Source organism: Saccostrea cucullata, unplaced genomic scaffold, assembly GCF_032062105.1.
Source record: "Saccostrea cucullata isolate Sc308-1 unplaced genomic scaffold, CSIRO_AGI_Scuc_v1 ctg13953, whole genome shotgun sequence".
Taxonomy (NCBI): Eukaryota; Metazoa; Mollusca; class Bivalvia; order Ostreida; family Ostreidae; genus Saccostrea; species Saccostrea cuccullata.
In genome coordinates, this window is record NW_026919760.1 from 1 (window position 1) to 16,340 (window position 16,340).

Below are 16,340 nucleotides of genomic sequence, written 5' to 3' on the forward strand. Positions count from 1 at the left end.
ATAAATCCAGTTGCAGTTTAATGTATACTATTTTGTCCTTATTTTTTGTCTTTTTAGAGATGGTGTTCATCTGTAAAATGAGATTTCTATAGACTTTAAATGCTAAAATCAGGATATTTTTATCCTGTTTTTAAAAAGCGTTTTGTCTGCAAGGCACACACTCAAAGATTTCTACCACAGCGATGATCAAGTTTAAACCTCCAGTACTGTGTTGGAATTGCAGGAATTTGGGGCTGAATATAAAAGTAAAGGCCAACCAGAAAAAGTCTTTTTTTTAAAATTCTGTGGAAAAAAATTGGGAACTTGAAAAAGAAAAAACATAGTCAGTTACGTATATTTTCTGTTAAAAATCGTGCAATTTAGACTAACCAATTTTTCGATACTATAATAAGTAATAATAAGATCATATTAAGAGAAATCTTCGTCATGAAGAATGGGCAGAGCGGAGAGAAGCCCATTTTTCGTTACGAAGATTTCTCTTAATATGACCTTGAACTTTCTAAGCCTTGCTACACTTTTTTCCCCACTGTAATCTTTTGTCGCCTTTCTGAATATTATTTTTTTCACATTTCGGTACATACAGAAAATACAAGCATCTTCAAGTATATCAGAGACGAACATTGTCTTTGAAGACAGATTTTAATCACAATTTTCAACAAATTTTTATTTGATACTAGACAGCGATACCCACTCATGCTGACTAAGGCCTTGTAATCTTAACACAATCATTTTTCAAAAATATAGATATTACGATTCTTGTTACATGGGTATTCATTTAGTTCCATAACTTTAATATCTTCACCATACCATTTCCCCAGTAAATCAAGCTATTTCTATATATTATCCCGTGTTAACCTGAATGGGTTGGAGTCCATTCTGAAACGGCGTGTGTTTTGACATTGATTGCGTGCTCGCTATGTGCAGCGGACGGTAAAGTTGAGCATTAGATATGAAACAGTCGTAGGAGGAGTTTATTTTTAATCCATTCATTTGATTGGCGGAGGTTCTGTTTTGAGTCAGTAAGATCATATTAAGAGAAATCTTCTTCACGAAGATTGGGCTCCGCTCCTACCATTCCTCAAGACGAAGATTTCCATTAAAAAGATCTTACTATTACAAAGAAGACGCTACAAACCGTAAAGGAAATCAAAAAGCAGATTAAGTTTGAGAAATTTTCTCGACGTTGTTATTTACGTGACAGTGTTGGTTCAAATTAACCATGCTCCGTGCTTTAAAATTGACTAACAAAAGTTCGTTTTAACCAAATGGAATGAAATTTCACTCTTCGACAAAATAGAAAAAAAAAATTATTTACGAAAATGTGTTGATCTATTATCTTGTAATAATAATATGACGACGAGGAACATTGTCTTCTTGTTTTCTAAATGACCCTCGTACTTTTTCTCTTCGAAAACATAAAACCACCACTTGTATATTGAAATTATCTTTAACAGATTTAAGTCACAATGGTTCATCATATTTTTATTCGACATTAGCGGCCGTATTCCAAATCCTGCTGACTATCTTGTCCGTTAAACACAATAAGCTTTTTTAACCAGAAGTCTCTGTCGAGATTTCTTAGAATCCCCCATGCTACAAAAGAATAAAACAATAGCAAATGCTAAGTGAGTATGTGGATATAAAAACAAAATTAAATAGATTGCATTCTAAAGTCTTTTTATGTTCAGTGTAGTCTAAGATATAGAAAAGTTGTATTGAAATCAGAGGAAAACTTTAGGTTTTAACTTGAAAAATTTTAGACATTTCTAGTCTTTTAGTAACCACGTATGACCGTTTTCGAAATCAAAAACCGATACACAGAATTGTGTATCTTAGTGTAGTCTAATTTTATGCCATGTTATATTGAAATCAGACCAAAACTGTAGGAGGAGTAGCATTTTGAAACAATTTTACAGAAATTTCTATTTTTAGTAACCACGGAAACACCGTTCATCGAAATTAAAAACCAATATATAGAATTATGTATTTTAGTGTAGTCTACTTGTGTGCCAAGTTATATTGAAATCAGATCAAAACTGTAGGAGGAGTAGCATTTTGAAAGAATTTCACAGAAATTTCTATTTATAGTAACCACGACAACACCGTTCATCGAAATCGAAAACCGATAAACAGAATTATGTATCGTAGTGTAGTCTACTTGTGTGCCAAGTTATATTGAAATCAGATCAAAACTGTAGGAGGAGTAGCATTTTGAAAGAATTTCACAGAAATTTCTATTTATAGTAACCACGACAACACCGTTCATCGAAATCGAAAACCGATATACGGAATTATGTACCTTAGTGTAGTCTACTTGTGTGCCAAGTTATATTGAAATCAGATCAAAACTGTGGGAGGAGTAGCATTTTGAAAGAATTTCACAGAAATTTCTATTTTTAGTAACCACGGCAACACCGTTTATCGAAATCAAAAACCGATATACAGAATCATGTATCTTAGTGTAGTCTACTTGTGTGCCAAGTTATATTGAAATCAGACCAAACTGTAGGAGGAGTAGCATTTTGAAACAATTTTACAGACATTTCTATTTTTAGTAACCACGGCAACACCGTTCATCGAAATCGAAAACCGATAAACAGAATTATGTATCTTAGTGTAGTCTGCTTGTGTGCCAAGTTATATTGAAATTAGACCAAAACTGTAGGAGGAGTAGCATTTTGAAAAATGTTTACAGACAGACGGACAGCTAGACAACTAGACAGACGGACAAACGGACGGACGCCGGACGCATTACTATCGCATAAGCTCTTCTGGTCTCTGACCAGAAGAGCTAAAAATATAGATATTACGATTCTTGTTTCAAAAATATTCATTAACTCAGTAGCTTTAATATCTTCATCATACCGTTTCCCTAGTAAATATATATTATTATAACAGTAACTTGATCCGAAGGGTCGTATCACGTCGAGTTGACAGGCGCGGATCATCAGATCTACCGAGACGCGAAGCGTCGAGTTTTATCTGATGATCCGCGCCTGTCAATGAGACGTGATACGGCTCTTCGGATCAAGTTACTCTTATAACGATAAATGTATTATATACCCCCTCATAACTAGCAAAATAGAGCAAAATAAAACTTTAGAGATCAATTGTATAACATTTATCCATAAAACAAAGCATAATAACAAGGGACTTTTTAAAGCGCAAGAAAAATCACGTCATGTTTCTGCGTACTACGTCATCAGTTTCAGAGAGTGGTGATATGGATTCAGAAAACCACAGTGCGCTGATCCGGAAAATCAGTGTAAAATCAACAGTAAAATTGAGTGATACACATTAGGTATATAATAAATCAAGCTATTTTATATAATTCCATACTAGCCTGAATTCTGAAACCGCGTGTTCGATATTGATTGCTACTCGATATATATCGATCGTATATGTACAACAAGCAGTAAAGTTGGGCATTTTATATGACACAGCCGTCGCGGTGGGAGGAGTTTATTTTTAATCCATTCATTTGATTGTTCTGTTCTAAGTTAGAGAGAAATCTTCGTCATGAAGAATGGGCTCCGCTCCGCCCATTCTTCATGACGAAGATTTCTCTTCATATGATCTACTTACTTTTACATAGAAGAATTCTTCACCATGAAGAATCAATTCTTAGCGAGAAGCATTTGATTGGCTGAATAAGTAGGTTATGTTCTAATGCTGATGAAAATTCAGTTTTACGATGCAAGTTTCCACTTCCAATACCGTGTAACTGGGTGTGTGTTTGATGTGTGTGCATGGTGGTACGTGTACATATCATCTGTACATTCTAACATATCAAACATATATGTATCAGACAGTCAATTTTTTATACCCCCTGCTTGAAAAGTGGGAGGGTATAGAGTAATCGGTATGTCCGTCCGTCTGTTACGCTTTGGGGTACCCATCTCTTATCCGCAACTCCCCTCACACCACTTAAGGAAATTTAATGAAACTTTCAGAGAATCTTTATTACATATTGCCATTGTGCACCTCTATCATTTAGTGAGCTCATCGCTCACAGTACCTCTAGTTTCAATAAACTCCTTTTTCTATAAACCAGTTTTAAGAAACCGCGAGGAAGAGGTGTCACAAATTTTTTTTGGTCTGTCTGTCTGTCTCCATATAACTAGGATGAATTCCAACCCTATCAGATTATAGGCCACATATAATTGCCCCGAGTTACCGTTTGGATAGCTGCAGATCTGTAGCTCGCTGGTCTGAAAAAATTAGGATGGACAACCGAAAAAATCTCAGGTCTGTTAGAATATACATTTTTTTTTTGGAGAGCTACAATTCTGCAGCTAACGTTTGTAGTGTACAAACTTAACATGTTTAACTAAAAGGCATTTTAAGTGATCTTATTTATCAACGTCCTTTGCCAGACACATCTTGGTGATATCAAAGGTCAAGTTTAGGTTTTCCCATTTCGTAAATGAGTCACATACGGGAGCATTTGGATTTTCCACAACGCACCTTGTTTTAAACTATTGACATCATATGACAGTTTTTAGCATTGTTAGATGCTTATGCTTATGCATTCAATTTTATTCAAATTAGTTGAAATTTGCTTTTACATTTAATACAAAAATATGCCCGATATGAAAAGCGCATCGTGCAATATTATTCACTCGCAAAAAAGTCAGGGAAAAATATTGAATTTGGACGTGATTTAATTGCTTAGTTTTAATTAATATTTCAAATTATTTGATTTCTTGTTACGCTATTGTTCCGAGAAGTTCCCGTCTACCGACTTCGGTCAACGTTGGCACAAAGTATGCAGAGTTATTTATCAAGTTGACTAGGCTTGTGACAAAAAGTCTGTAACTGTTTACTTTAAAAAGACACTGATAAGATTTGATTTTTTGTTTGAATGCACTTCAATTTTTACTAGTATATCTGAAGTACCAGCCTTTTTCGCTGATGAATTGTATAATTAATTGATAAAGGAATTATGTTTTTAAAATAATTAATGATAAGTTAATCTAATATTTCCGTTATGTAGTAAATAGAACTTTAATTACAATACTCACGATCCACTTCGTATTTCTGTGCGCTCGACATCTTTGGTAAGATTTTCTGAACAACAATCACAATAAACTTTGTAAATTTCCAAACTTCTGCCTCTGACAAGAACTCCTGGATCTGTAATCAATGGACTTGAACAAAATTTCGCACGCTTCACTGACCTCTATTTACCCGGAAGTAAATACCTGAGACGACGTAAATACGTCGTGAATTCTCAATCTTTTGCAACAAGTGAATGTGATTTTAGTTGAATATATGATAATAAAAGGTTTATCTTTTGAAATACAACTGTTAAACGAGAATGACAAAGTTTTCAATTCCTAGCTATTAAGGAACAGGCAAAATTTGTTACAATGATGGGACCAGTACAAACACGGGGACAATGATTTTTTTCATCGAAGAAAACAATAGGACAAAAACTTATTTTGGCATTAAGTATCAATGGGGCATGTGCGCAAATGAATGCAGCAAAGTCAAATTAGGGTTATTTCATAATCATATACTTTACATAGTGTCTCAAGTTAATCAATTCGGAAAATATTCATTGTTTAATTATTCCAACAAACGTTTATCATTGTTTGAAATATCTATTATCTGAAAGACTCCTCCAGTAACTTTAATTAATTCTTAACAATGTACCTCTTTGTATTCTTTGTTCCAATAATCTCATAAACATCACTGTAACCTTTTTTACAAGTCGAAAGGCATGTGATGACAAATATTTGTTAATAAAATAAGAATGCCATGGGACGAGTATTTTTTAATGAGAACTATGTTTTTAAATAAATTATTGCTAATACCTTTAAAAAATTGTTCCTATACAAATCTGTATGAAAAAAGTCCAACATTTCTAATGTTTTGCTGAGCAGGGATAAAAAAAAAATCGATGTTGGACCACAGAGTGAGATGTTGGACCGGTCGATGAGATGTTAGACCCCCTACGTCACAGAATGGGCGGAGTTTAATCACATTTTTATTCGTTGGTGTTCATGATCAAAAGTGACGAACCTGGGGTTACATCACGGAAGACGGTACAAAATATATGTTTGTCAAAAAAAAAAAGTAAAATGAAAGGGATAACAAAACATTTATTAACTATGTTCTCGGGCAAGATGCGTTTTGTCGGACCCAAGAACCAAATTGTCTGCCTGAGGCCGTTAGGCCTCACGCAGACAGTTTGGTTCTTGGGTTCGGCAAAACGCATCTTGCCCTCAAACTTAGACGATAAATGTATACTATTTTCTTTTTCTTTCCTTATGAAATACTCATGACGATTCCTGATAACAAAGTCAGTCAAAAGCTTTAGAAGTCTTATTTTAAAAACACAATTAAAAACTATTTGTATGACATTTTGTGCATGGGCAATGCGGAACTGCCACCAAGTAACAGAGCAATATCACGGTAATATACACACACACACATATATATAGGGGTTGTAGGTATATAGCGGATTTGAAAGAAATATGGCGTACAATTCTTTCTACGAATACGCATGCACACACAGACACATGACATTATTTGTTTTCTTTTAATAAAATAAATACAGGAACGTATTAGCACGGGGAAGGGGGGAGGGGGGGCGCCCCCCCCCACACTTATTTTTCAAACATAACTTTTACTAATGAAAATGTTCATTGAAAGGCCGTTGCCCCCCCCCCCCACTTTTGGGTAAAGTAAGGTGATATAAGGGTAATATAGTAATTGTACAAAGAGAATTTGACACTGAAAGAAGTTGGTGTTGAAAAAAGTTGGCCTCTACAACCAACATCCCCTCTCACGAAATAGGATTTTCAAGTTTGGGAAATATTTTTTGCTTGTCAATTTTTTTTACAGGTAAGAATTTTTTTCTCTGGTGCCCCCTTTCAGAAACGACGCTACGTCGCTGAAATATAACCCCTTATCTATGTTAACAACAAGGTACATGGAGGAGTTCAGCTTTAAGTACAAGCGTTATCTAGGTATATGGGCCTCTTGTTTGGTTTAGCGACTTACATGTAATAACGAGATCAAGTATTGATCTTTATTCTTGTCCCAGAATAAATCATTCTAATATTTCCTTAAATTAGGTTCGGCAAAATAAATTGTTTTACCACCACCCACAAAACACAACACACTGACTGAGAAATGAAATGTACCTATAGTCATACTAAGAAGTTTGATGCCTGAGAGTACTGACTCTACTTCAAAAATATTTCTTCAAGTCTACAATAATTCAGACCGCGGAACATTAACTGACAAGATTGGAAATATGCAGCTTTCGTCATTTCTACCTGTTAGGCTGTTCAAAGTTAATTCTACGTTTAACGTCACCTCCAAAGTTCAAAACCTACGAGGGAGGGAGGGAAAAAATAAACAAACAAAAATTTCAAACAATTGTGAATTTATTCAAATAAACCTGTTCAGTACATTAAAAAACACTACAACTGAGTAATAAGAGTATTGGATATGACACCTAAGTTTAATTTTCCTTGCAGAGTTTTTCCTTAGAATGTTAATTTGTTTGAGTCCTTTTGTGAGCAAACAATGTAGACTGAATGTGCAGGAAAGTGGCTTTTAAGTTTTAACTAGGCCTTGGTTGTCTTTGGATTTATATCGCCTCACATTCAAGGTACCCTGTAAGGAAATGCTTCTTCTTGTGGAAATAGTTGATCAATATCTACAACAAAAATTATGATGTAAATATTTAATACAATATCTTGAAATTGAATTATGTTGTATTTTTTCTCATAGTACTAGATCTATTAGAATTTTATAACAATCAAAACATTCAATGATGGGCGGGTACAATTCGACGCGGACGGCCGAGAAAACATTGGATTGAAATGCGAGTTTGAAATTCATTTTCAATCCACATGAGCTGTTTTCAAAAGCAAAGTGTGAATGTATGATTCAAAAGACAAATAATTTTGATTCCCAAATACATGTTGGTTGAAATTTATATTGATATGAGTTCATCATGTTTATAGGTCATAGAAGACATTTTTTCAGGAGACGGCCATCTGATTCTAGAAAAGGGGGGGCAAAATTGTCGAGTCAGATCATGCTTTTTACTAATTAATTTTTAGGATGACAAGAGCTTTTTTAGTTTTTTCTTCAATTTAAAATGTTTGATAACTTTCTTATTTATTTCCTTGAGCCCCCGCCCTCAACGCACACATACATACGTATAAATTATACCAAACAGAAATCAAATATTTGTCCCTTCATATATTTCTTTAAAACGCTGGACAGAAAATTCTGATTTATATATTATTTTCAAACTATATCGAAATAGAAATTATTCTGGGTCAATCAGTAATAATGTGTCTTCTAGCGTAGCTGAGGTGGATTGGAAATGAATTTCAAACTCGCATTTCAATCTAACGTTTTCTCGGCCGTCCGCGTCGAATTGTACCTGCCCATTTCATTGTCTTGATTGTAACAGATAGAAATGACGTAAGCTTATCACTTATATCACTGATTCGAATAGGTGATATCACCTATTCAAAATCTGAATAGGTGATAGTGATAGCTATATGGCACGCCAAATTCACAAAAATGACCTAAACATAGTTTCACAGTCGATAAATTAGGTTTATCGGTTGTAAACTATAGTTTAAGGACTGTAAACTATAGTTAAAAACGTTAATCTATATTTTACATCTGTAAACCATAGTTAACGCGCTAATCTATGTTTCACAACCGTAAACTATACTTAAAACCGAAAACAATCATTTGCAATTGCAAAACATAGATTATCTGATAAATACAGTTTCACGATTTGTAAACTATGGTTTACAACTCTTTACTATAGTTAACGATCTGATAAATATAGTTTCACGATTTGTGAAACTATGATTAACAACTCTTAACTATAGTTTACGATTGTAAATTATAGTTTACAAACGTGAATCTATGTTTATCAACAAAATCTATTGTTAACGCTTTATTACAGACAGATAAACTTAGATTAGCATTCGTAAACTATACTTAACAACCGTTAAATATAGTTTTTCAGATGACGAATTGTTAGCTATACTTTATGGCACGCCAAATTCACAAAAATGAGCAAAACATAGTTTCACAGTCGATAAACTAGGTTTATCGGTTGTAAACTATAGTTTACGGACTGTAAACTATAGTTAACGACGTTAATCTATATTTTACATCTGTAAACTATAGTTAACGCGATAATTTATGTTTCGCAACCGTAAACTATACTAAACACCGAAAACAATCATTTGCGATCGCAAAACATAGATTATCTGATAAATACAGTTTCACGATTTGTAAACTATGGTTTACAACACTTAACTATAGTTAACGATCGTAAATTATAGTTTACAGACGTGAATCTATGTTTATCAACAAAATCTATTGTTAACGTTTTATTACAGACAGATAAACTTTGATTAGCATTCGTAAACTATAGTTAACAACCGTTAAATATAGTTTTACAGATGAAAACTATATATACTTAACGAATCGTTAACTACAGTTTACGGTTTGTAAACTATAGTTTACAGTCGATAAACCTAGTTTATCAATTGTGAAACTATGTTTAGCTAATTTTTATGAATTTGGCATGCCATAATACTTCATGGATTGTAACCTGTAGTTTACAGTCGATAAACCTAGTTTATCAACTGTGAAACTATGTTAAGCTCATTTTTGTGACTTTGGCATGCCATAGATATCACCAATTGAATAGGTGATATCACCTATTCGAATAGGTGATATCACTTTTTGGCAGTTAATACCAAAACGGTGCCCCATAGTATCGCGATACTTAATAAATTATTAAATGGTTCGATTGTTTACACACGTCAAATCTCCAAAGGTCAAACGGTCCAAATTGTTGGACAGTACACAGAGGAAGGCCTTGTCACAGAGAATACATCTGTGAAATATGTTCAATACTTCGAATCATCGTCGCAAACCACGGCCAAAATGTAAGCTCCTCTCCCACCTGGCCGGTAGGAGAGAGCTAAATATATGGGGACTCCGGACCGTGGCTTGAGACGATGACTTCGAATTAGCTATTCGAAAGTGACTGGTCAAGGTTAAAGTAAGATAAATATGTTTATACCCACTAAAAGGTCTTGACACAATTGGATACACAGTTTACAGACGGACGGACAATGGATGATCAGAAAAGCTCACTTGAGCGTGAGCTAAAACACAGAAAATGTTATCAGAAATCGAAATATGGCTAAGGATATATTATCGTGTCTAATAAAAATTCCCCGGAGGTATGGGGTGGCCTCTTTCATCATATTCCGGATAAATCGCTTCCGTTCGACTGTGTTTAAAAATTATGTTGCACGAGACATTTCCTACTTAAAATTTCAATCAGCTGCCTCACATTATTAGACGTTTATTTAAGAAAATACCTAACCATGCTAACGGTATATATATTTGCTTCTAATTTATTAACAATGAATGATTCAGTCATGAGGGGATTACATAAAGCAGACTATGCATATGAATATTTTTTTTTAAAAATGCATGTAACACATTAAATAACTATGGCAGTGAAACCATGGACACAAATATTTATGTCTCTGGAGAAACAAAATACAAAAAGTTTTTATAATATACAGTAGAGCTTTTTTTTTTTTTTTTTTTTTTTTTTGGTTGTCATTTACATAAAATAAATATTATAGAGTTATTGAACTTAAATTGGTGAATATTGGCACAAGTTGGCTGTACTTCAAATGCATGAGATTGTGAGTGCATTTGAACAGCCAATGAGTGCCAATATTCACCAATTTAAGTTCAATAACTCACTTATTATATAGCTAAAACATTTCCACATAATTAATAATATATAATTATTCCAACTAAAAAAGGCAAATTAATGATTTTTTTAATATCGGTATTCAAATTAAAGTCTGTCCTGTACGCGTTCAATATCAAATTATTCCGATGACCATTCCAAGCGATATGATTTGCTTATTTAGGTTTTAATGGGTCTAATATGTACTAAATTTTTAAAAAACAATTTCATTTTGTGTGAAAAATAAACACATCTTACCTTACTGCCACTTCATTTCGTTAAATTAGCTCTGAGAATTTGACCAGACAACTTTTTTTGTTTAGAACGGGGCGTTCAATATTGAACGCTCGTATTCGGAATGTTTTGGGCATACTCATATACGTAATACAAAGTCAGTGTTCAATAAAACATCAAGATATTAACACTAAAAATTCTTTAGATTTTTGGTTGTATTTTATTAGAGACTACTGTAGATTCCTTATTTTTCGCTAGTACTTTTTATCGCAAATGGGCTCTTTAACAGCAAATTGTGAGGATAAAAATTTGCGAATAGATGGTTGATAAAGAGTTTTAACATACATTTCAGCACCATAAAAATAAAGGCGAGTAATTTAATTTTGCGTGTGGTGCTTCTCGCGAAATTACGCGATAATTAATTCCACACGTTTTTTAAGGAATCTACAGTATTTATAAGCTATACAATAAAGACTACTTAAGACCGCGGAACATTAACTGGCAAAATTGGAAATATACAGCTTAAGTCATTTCTATCTGTTACAATCAAAACATTCAGTGATAGACAATGAAATGGGCGGGTACAATTCGACGCAGATGTGGGGAAAACATTGGATTGAAATTGCAGATCGAAATTCATTTTCAATCCACCTCAGCTAAGCTAGAAGGCACATTATTTCTGATTGACCCAGAAGACAAATAACTTCAATTTTGGTACAGTTTGAATTTTTTTGTCCAGTGTTTTAAATAAATTAATATTTAAGGGACAAATATTTCATTTCTGTTTGGTAAATATATGAATATATGTAATATGTATATCTTTGTGTTGGGGGGGGTTGTGTGAACGATTTTTAAATAAAGTTGTCCAACAGTTTTCAGTGAGAGTAAGTATAAAACTCATGCACTCTTATAATCCTAGAAATAAAATATATTGTCATGTTAAGCCATATGACCTGACTCGACAATTTTTTACCCACCCACCCCCCCCTTTCTAGATTCAAATATCTCCTGAAAAATAATCTTTGTCTTCTATGATCTTTCGCAATCTTAGAATTATGAGCTAAAACTCATATTATTGTGAACTTTAAACAATATGTATTTGGGAGTTGAAATTAGTTGATTTTTGGATCATACATTCACTCTTTGCTTTAAAAACAGCTCAGGTGGATTGAAAATGAATTTCGATCTGCAATTTCAATCCGATGTTTTCCCCATGTCCACGTCAAATTGTACCCGCCCATTTCATTGTCTATCACTGAATGTTTTGATTGTAACAGATAGAAATGACGTAAACTGTATATTTCCAATTTTGCCGTTTAATGTTCCGCGGTCTTATTGGTCTAACAAATATTTGACGCTTAACTTTAACAGATCGGATACACTTCCCAGGTATTCCCTTGTAGAGAAAATTTTATGTGAAAAGAGTGTTGTTCCTCTTATCAGTAAATAAAAACCATCACTGTTTTATACTGTTTATTTAAATTTAAAAGAGACATAGTGTTCAAAATTTCATATGAGATCTCACAGTGAACTGCCCCTATTTAATTTTTCTAAGTCTTGCACAATTTAAATCACATCAACCTGTGGTAAAAAAAAAATACGTAGAGAACAAAGTCAAAGCTTAAGACTTGTATTAAAATTAGGTATTCAGGGGGTTATTTTGCAAGTTTCTGATAGGAGATAAAAAAGTAATTGAAATGGCAACATGTAAGTAACCTGCAATTGGTTATATCTCCAAGACTTTGCCAACTTTCATTGGTCTCTAACCTCTCTTTAATTTGCCTTTTTAGCTCACCTGAGCCGAAGGCTCAAGTGAGCTTTTCTGATCAAAATTTGTCCGTTGTCTGTCGTCGTTGTCGTCGTCGTCGTTGTTGTCGTTAACTTTTTACATTTTCATCTTCTTCTCAAGAACCACTGGGCCAATTTCAACCAAACTTGGTACAAAGTATCCTTGGGTAAAGGGGATTCAGGTTTGTTCAAATGAAGGGCCACACCCTTTTCCAAGGGGAGATAATTATGAATTAGAGAAAAATTCATGGCATTTTTAAAAAAAATCTTCTTCTCAAGAACCACTGGGCCAGGAAAGATTAATCTCATGTGGAATCATCCTCAGGTAGTGTAGATTCAAGTTTGTTCAAATTATGACCCCCGGGGCTAGGGTGGGGCTGAAATGGCCGACCAAAGTTTTACATAGGAATATATAGGAAAAATCTTTAAAAATCTTCTTCTCAAGAACCACTGGGCCAGGAAAGATGAAACTCATGTGAAATCATCCTCAGGTAGTGTAGATTCAAGTTTGTTCAAATCATGACCCCTGGGGCTAGGGTGGGTCCAAAATGGCCGACCAAAGTTTTACATAGGAATATATAGGAAAAATCTTTAAAAATCTTCTTCTCAAGAACCACTGGGCCAGGAAAGATGAATCTCATGTAGAATCATCCTCAGGTGGTGTAGATTCAAGTTTGTTCAAATTATGACCCCCGGGTCTAGGGTGGGGCTGAAATGGCCGACCAAAGTGTTACATAGGATATGTAGGGAAACCTTTCAAAATCTTTTTCAAGTACTTCAAAGCCATGATTAGTGATATTTATATGGAATCATCCTCAGGTAGTGTAGATTCTAGTTTGTTCAAATCATGACCCCCTGGGGGGTTATAATTCAAGCCCCCCCCCCCCCCCCCCCCCCCCCGGAAACTTTTGTTTCTTTTGGCTTTTGATAATCAATAATGATGTACAAGTAGTTTTGAAACTTAACAAGTCATATAGCCATATACAGAATAAAAAAAACTTAATTGAAGATTGAAATGCAGAGCCAAAAAAGTGTACCCATAACTTTTTTTAGCTTACCATATAAACACCAGGACAATTACAAACTTTACTTAAAAACAAAACAAATGGCAGATTTGCAAATATCTCTTTTTTATGTTTAGAAAATTTCTCAAAGTTGATGAAGAATATTAATCAATCATTTCATTTTTAGTTAGAATATAGCATTTGATATCATTACATGTAGCTAATATTTACAAGCTGATTAATTGTCATATTTATGGCTTTGCAGGTATACTATTAAGAAATGAGCCTTGATATCACTTCACAAGGATGGTAACTTGTTGACTTCTTCCAAAAGAATATCCAATATATGTACAGCTGGGATATTAAGGAAGATAAGAATTTGAAGAAAATGCATTTTATCCCAGGAACAAAGTTTCTTCTTGCAAATATATTCCACAGCACAAGGCTTATACCCAGAAGAGGGAGTATCTGCAAGCAATGTCAATTGTGTCATAGTAGCCGTGTTTTGAACAATGAAGGCAAAGTGACATTTGAAAATCTTTTGTCTGAAGAAAACAAAAGAAGACTTCAGAATAAGTTACAAAATAATTTAAATGAGAAGTCTGTGATAAGAAAAGAGACTGTCTCAGACAACCACAAGAAAGCTGCTGTGTTGGTCCCCCTGTGTACAGTGAATGGTCAGCCATCTTTACTGTTTATGGTGAGGTCAAACTTAATTCCCACCCACAGAGGTGAAGTCAGGTAGGTCTTTGTGAAAAATACTTTAAGTTTTCTTGACTGAATTTTCTCAAAGCAAAGTAGCCATGTTTTGGTATATCTTGTATATCTTTGTTTGTGTTAAGTTAATTAAATATTATGCTGCACATTTTAGGAATATGTTCTGAAATCTTTGATTGCGGTTACAAATACCTGGTATACCTAATTATGCTTATGATTTTTATGCTACATGTAATCAAAAGATTTCATATAATGCAAAGAATTACACACACACTCACACACACACACAAATAAAAAAAGAACATATATCTTTATTGTATTATGTTTAATTAAAATAGAAAAAAATGATAGAGCATAGAATTTTGTTTATACTGTAATGTGTAAATATAATTGTTATTAACAAGAGGCACTCAAGAAATTTCTCTGTTAACAGATATCTAAGTAAAATATGTCATTCTTTTCAAGTTTTCCAGGAGGAATGATGGATGACACAGACCAGGATTTGATAGAAACTGCACTCCGTGAAACACAGGAAGAAATCGGTTTGAACATTGCCAGGGAGGATGTCTGGGGATCACTCCAGAGTTTGCCAAGTAGGGTGAGAAATTTCTCCTCTCTATTAGATTTTGTCTGAGCCATGCACAAATTCTTTTTTTATTTCTCTGTTTTCCTTAAAACTTTTTTAAACACTTTGCTTTCAAGAATTCAATGTACATGGTATTTACCACTGTAGAATTTAAATAAGTCTAAAGCATTTGTTTTCATTAGTACATGTACATGATTGTAATCTGTGATGGCATTTAGTATCAGCCCCAAGATAACATTACCATTAAATAATGAACTGTAATTTTAAGAGACCATATAAATATCTGCACATAAATCATTAAAAACATCAGTTTCTTATATACAGCAAAACTCATTTTGTACAAAATATCCAAGGTAGGTTTCCAATGAAATAATAAGATATTCAGAAATTATGAAAAAGAATATCTGTGTATTGCTATTCACTAATTGCATGTACTGGTACTAGTATATCACTGACTCATTACATACTGGAAGATACACATGTATAAAGCATTGTAGTTATAAAGCAGGTCCACAGGACAGTGTTAAAACTGAACTTTAACTAACAATTTAAATAAGTATCCTTTATTTTAGCAGGATGGTAAAAATCTAGTGACTCCTATCATTGCAAGTGTGGGTGAACTAGAAAAACACAAACTAAATCTTAACAAGGCCGAGGTATAGTATAAAAATAATTGTTTTAAAGACCTTTCTTTCAAATGAAATAATTTTTTTTTCTTGTTTATGTCTAATCTCCATGCAAGCTTTAAAAACAATACACATATTCACTCTTTTCGTATAGGTAGAAAATGTTTTTACCAGAACAGTTTCATCCCTCTGTGATAGCAAAAATGTTGGATCCACCCAGTTCAGGAGAGGAAAACTGCCCTCTCTTCAGTCTGGCTACACCCTGCCTGTATTCCTTGGAGGGGAACACAGAATTTGGGGGTTAACTGCTGTAGTTCTGCACATGTTCCTCCCAGTTCTTGCCCCTGGATTATACAAATTTAAATTACGACATAGACATTAATTAATGTATATTTAGAAATAAGCATTTGAAAGAGACTGTGATAGCATATATAATTATATTGTGTAACTCAGGAGAAAAATACCAATAGTGCCAACAAATTAGGAGTTTGGATTGGAATCACAAGACTTAATTAATTCCTATTATTGTCCACTAAATTTTGAAAATGTTGCAGAAGGATCCACACTATTGAAAACTGTCAGAATTGAATGAATGAATTTTTCCATTT

The 16,340-nt window shown here is 33.7% G+C and overlaps 1 protein-coding gene across 2 annotated transcripts; it reads left to right on the plus strand.

The window, feature by feature from the left end:
- The first annotated feature begins 10,326 nt into the window (after positions 1-10,326).
- LOC134237663 (mitochondrial coenzyme A diphosphatase NUDT8-like) lies at positions 10,327-16,305 on the plus strand. 2 transcript variants are annotated; one of them, XM_062719802.1, is made up of 5 exons: positions 10,327-10,406; positions 14,069-14,544; positions 14,986-15,118; positions 15,679-15,762; positions 15,887-16,305. In XM_062719802.1, exons 2-5 carry the CDS (start codon positions 14,150-14,152, stop codon positions 16,112-16,114), a joined length of 840 nt encoding a protein of 279 aa, XP_062575786.1. In that variant the 5' UTR covers positions 10,327-10,406; positions 14,069-14,149; the 3' UTR covers positions 16,115-16,305. The 2 variants fall into 2 exon arrangements, with proteins under 2 accessions (XP_062575786.1, XP_062575793.1); XM_062719809.1 differs by having other exon boundaries at positions 15,682-15,762.
- Positions 16,306-16,340: the final 35 nt, after the last annotated feature.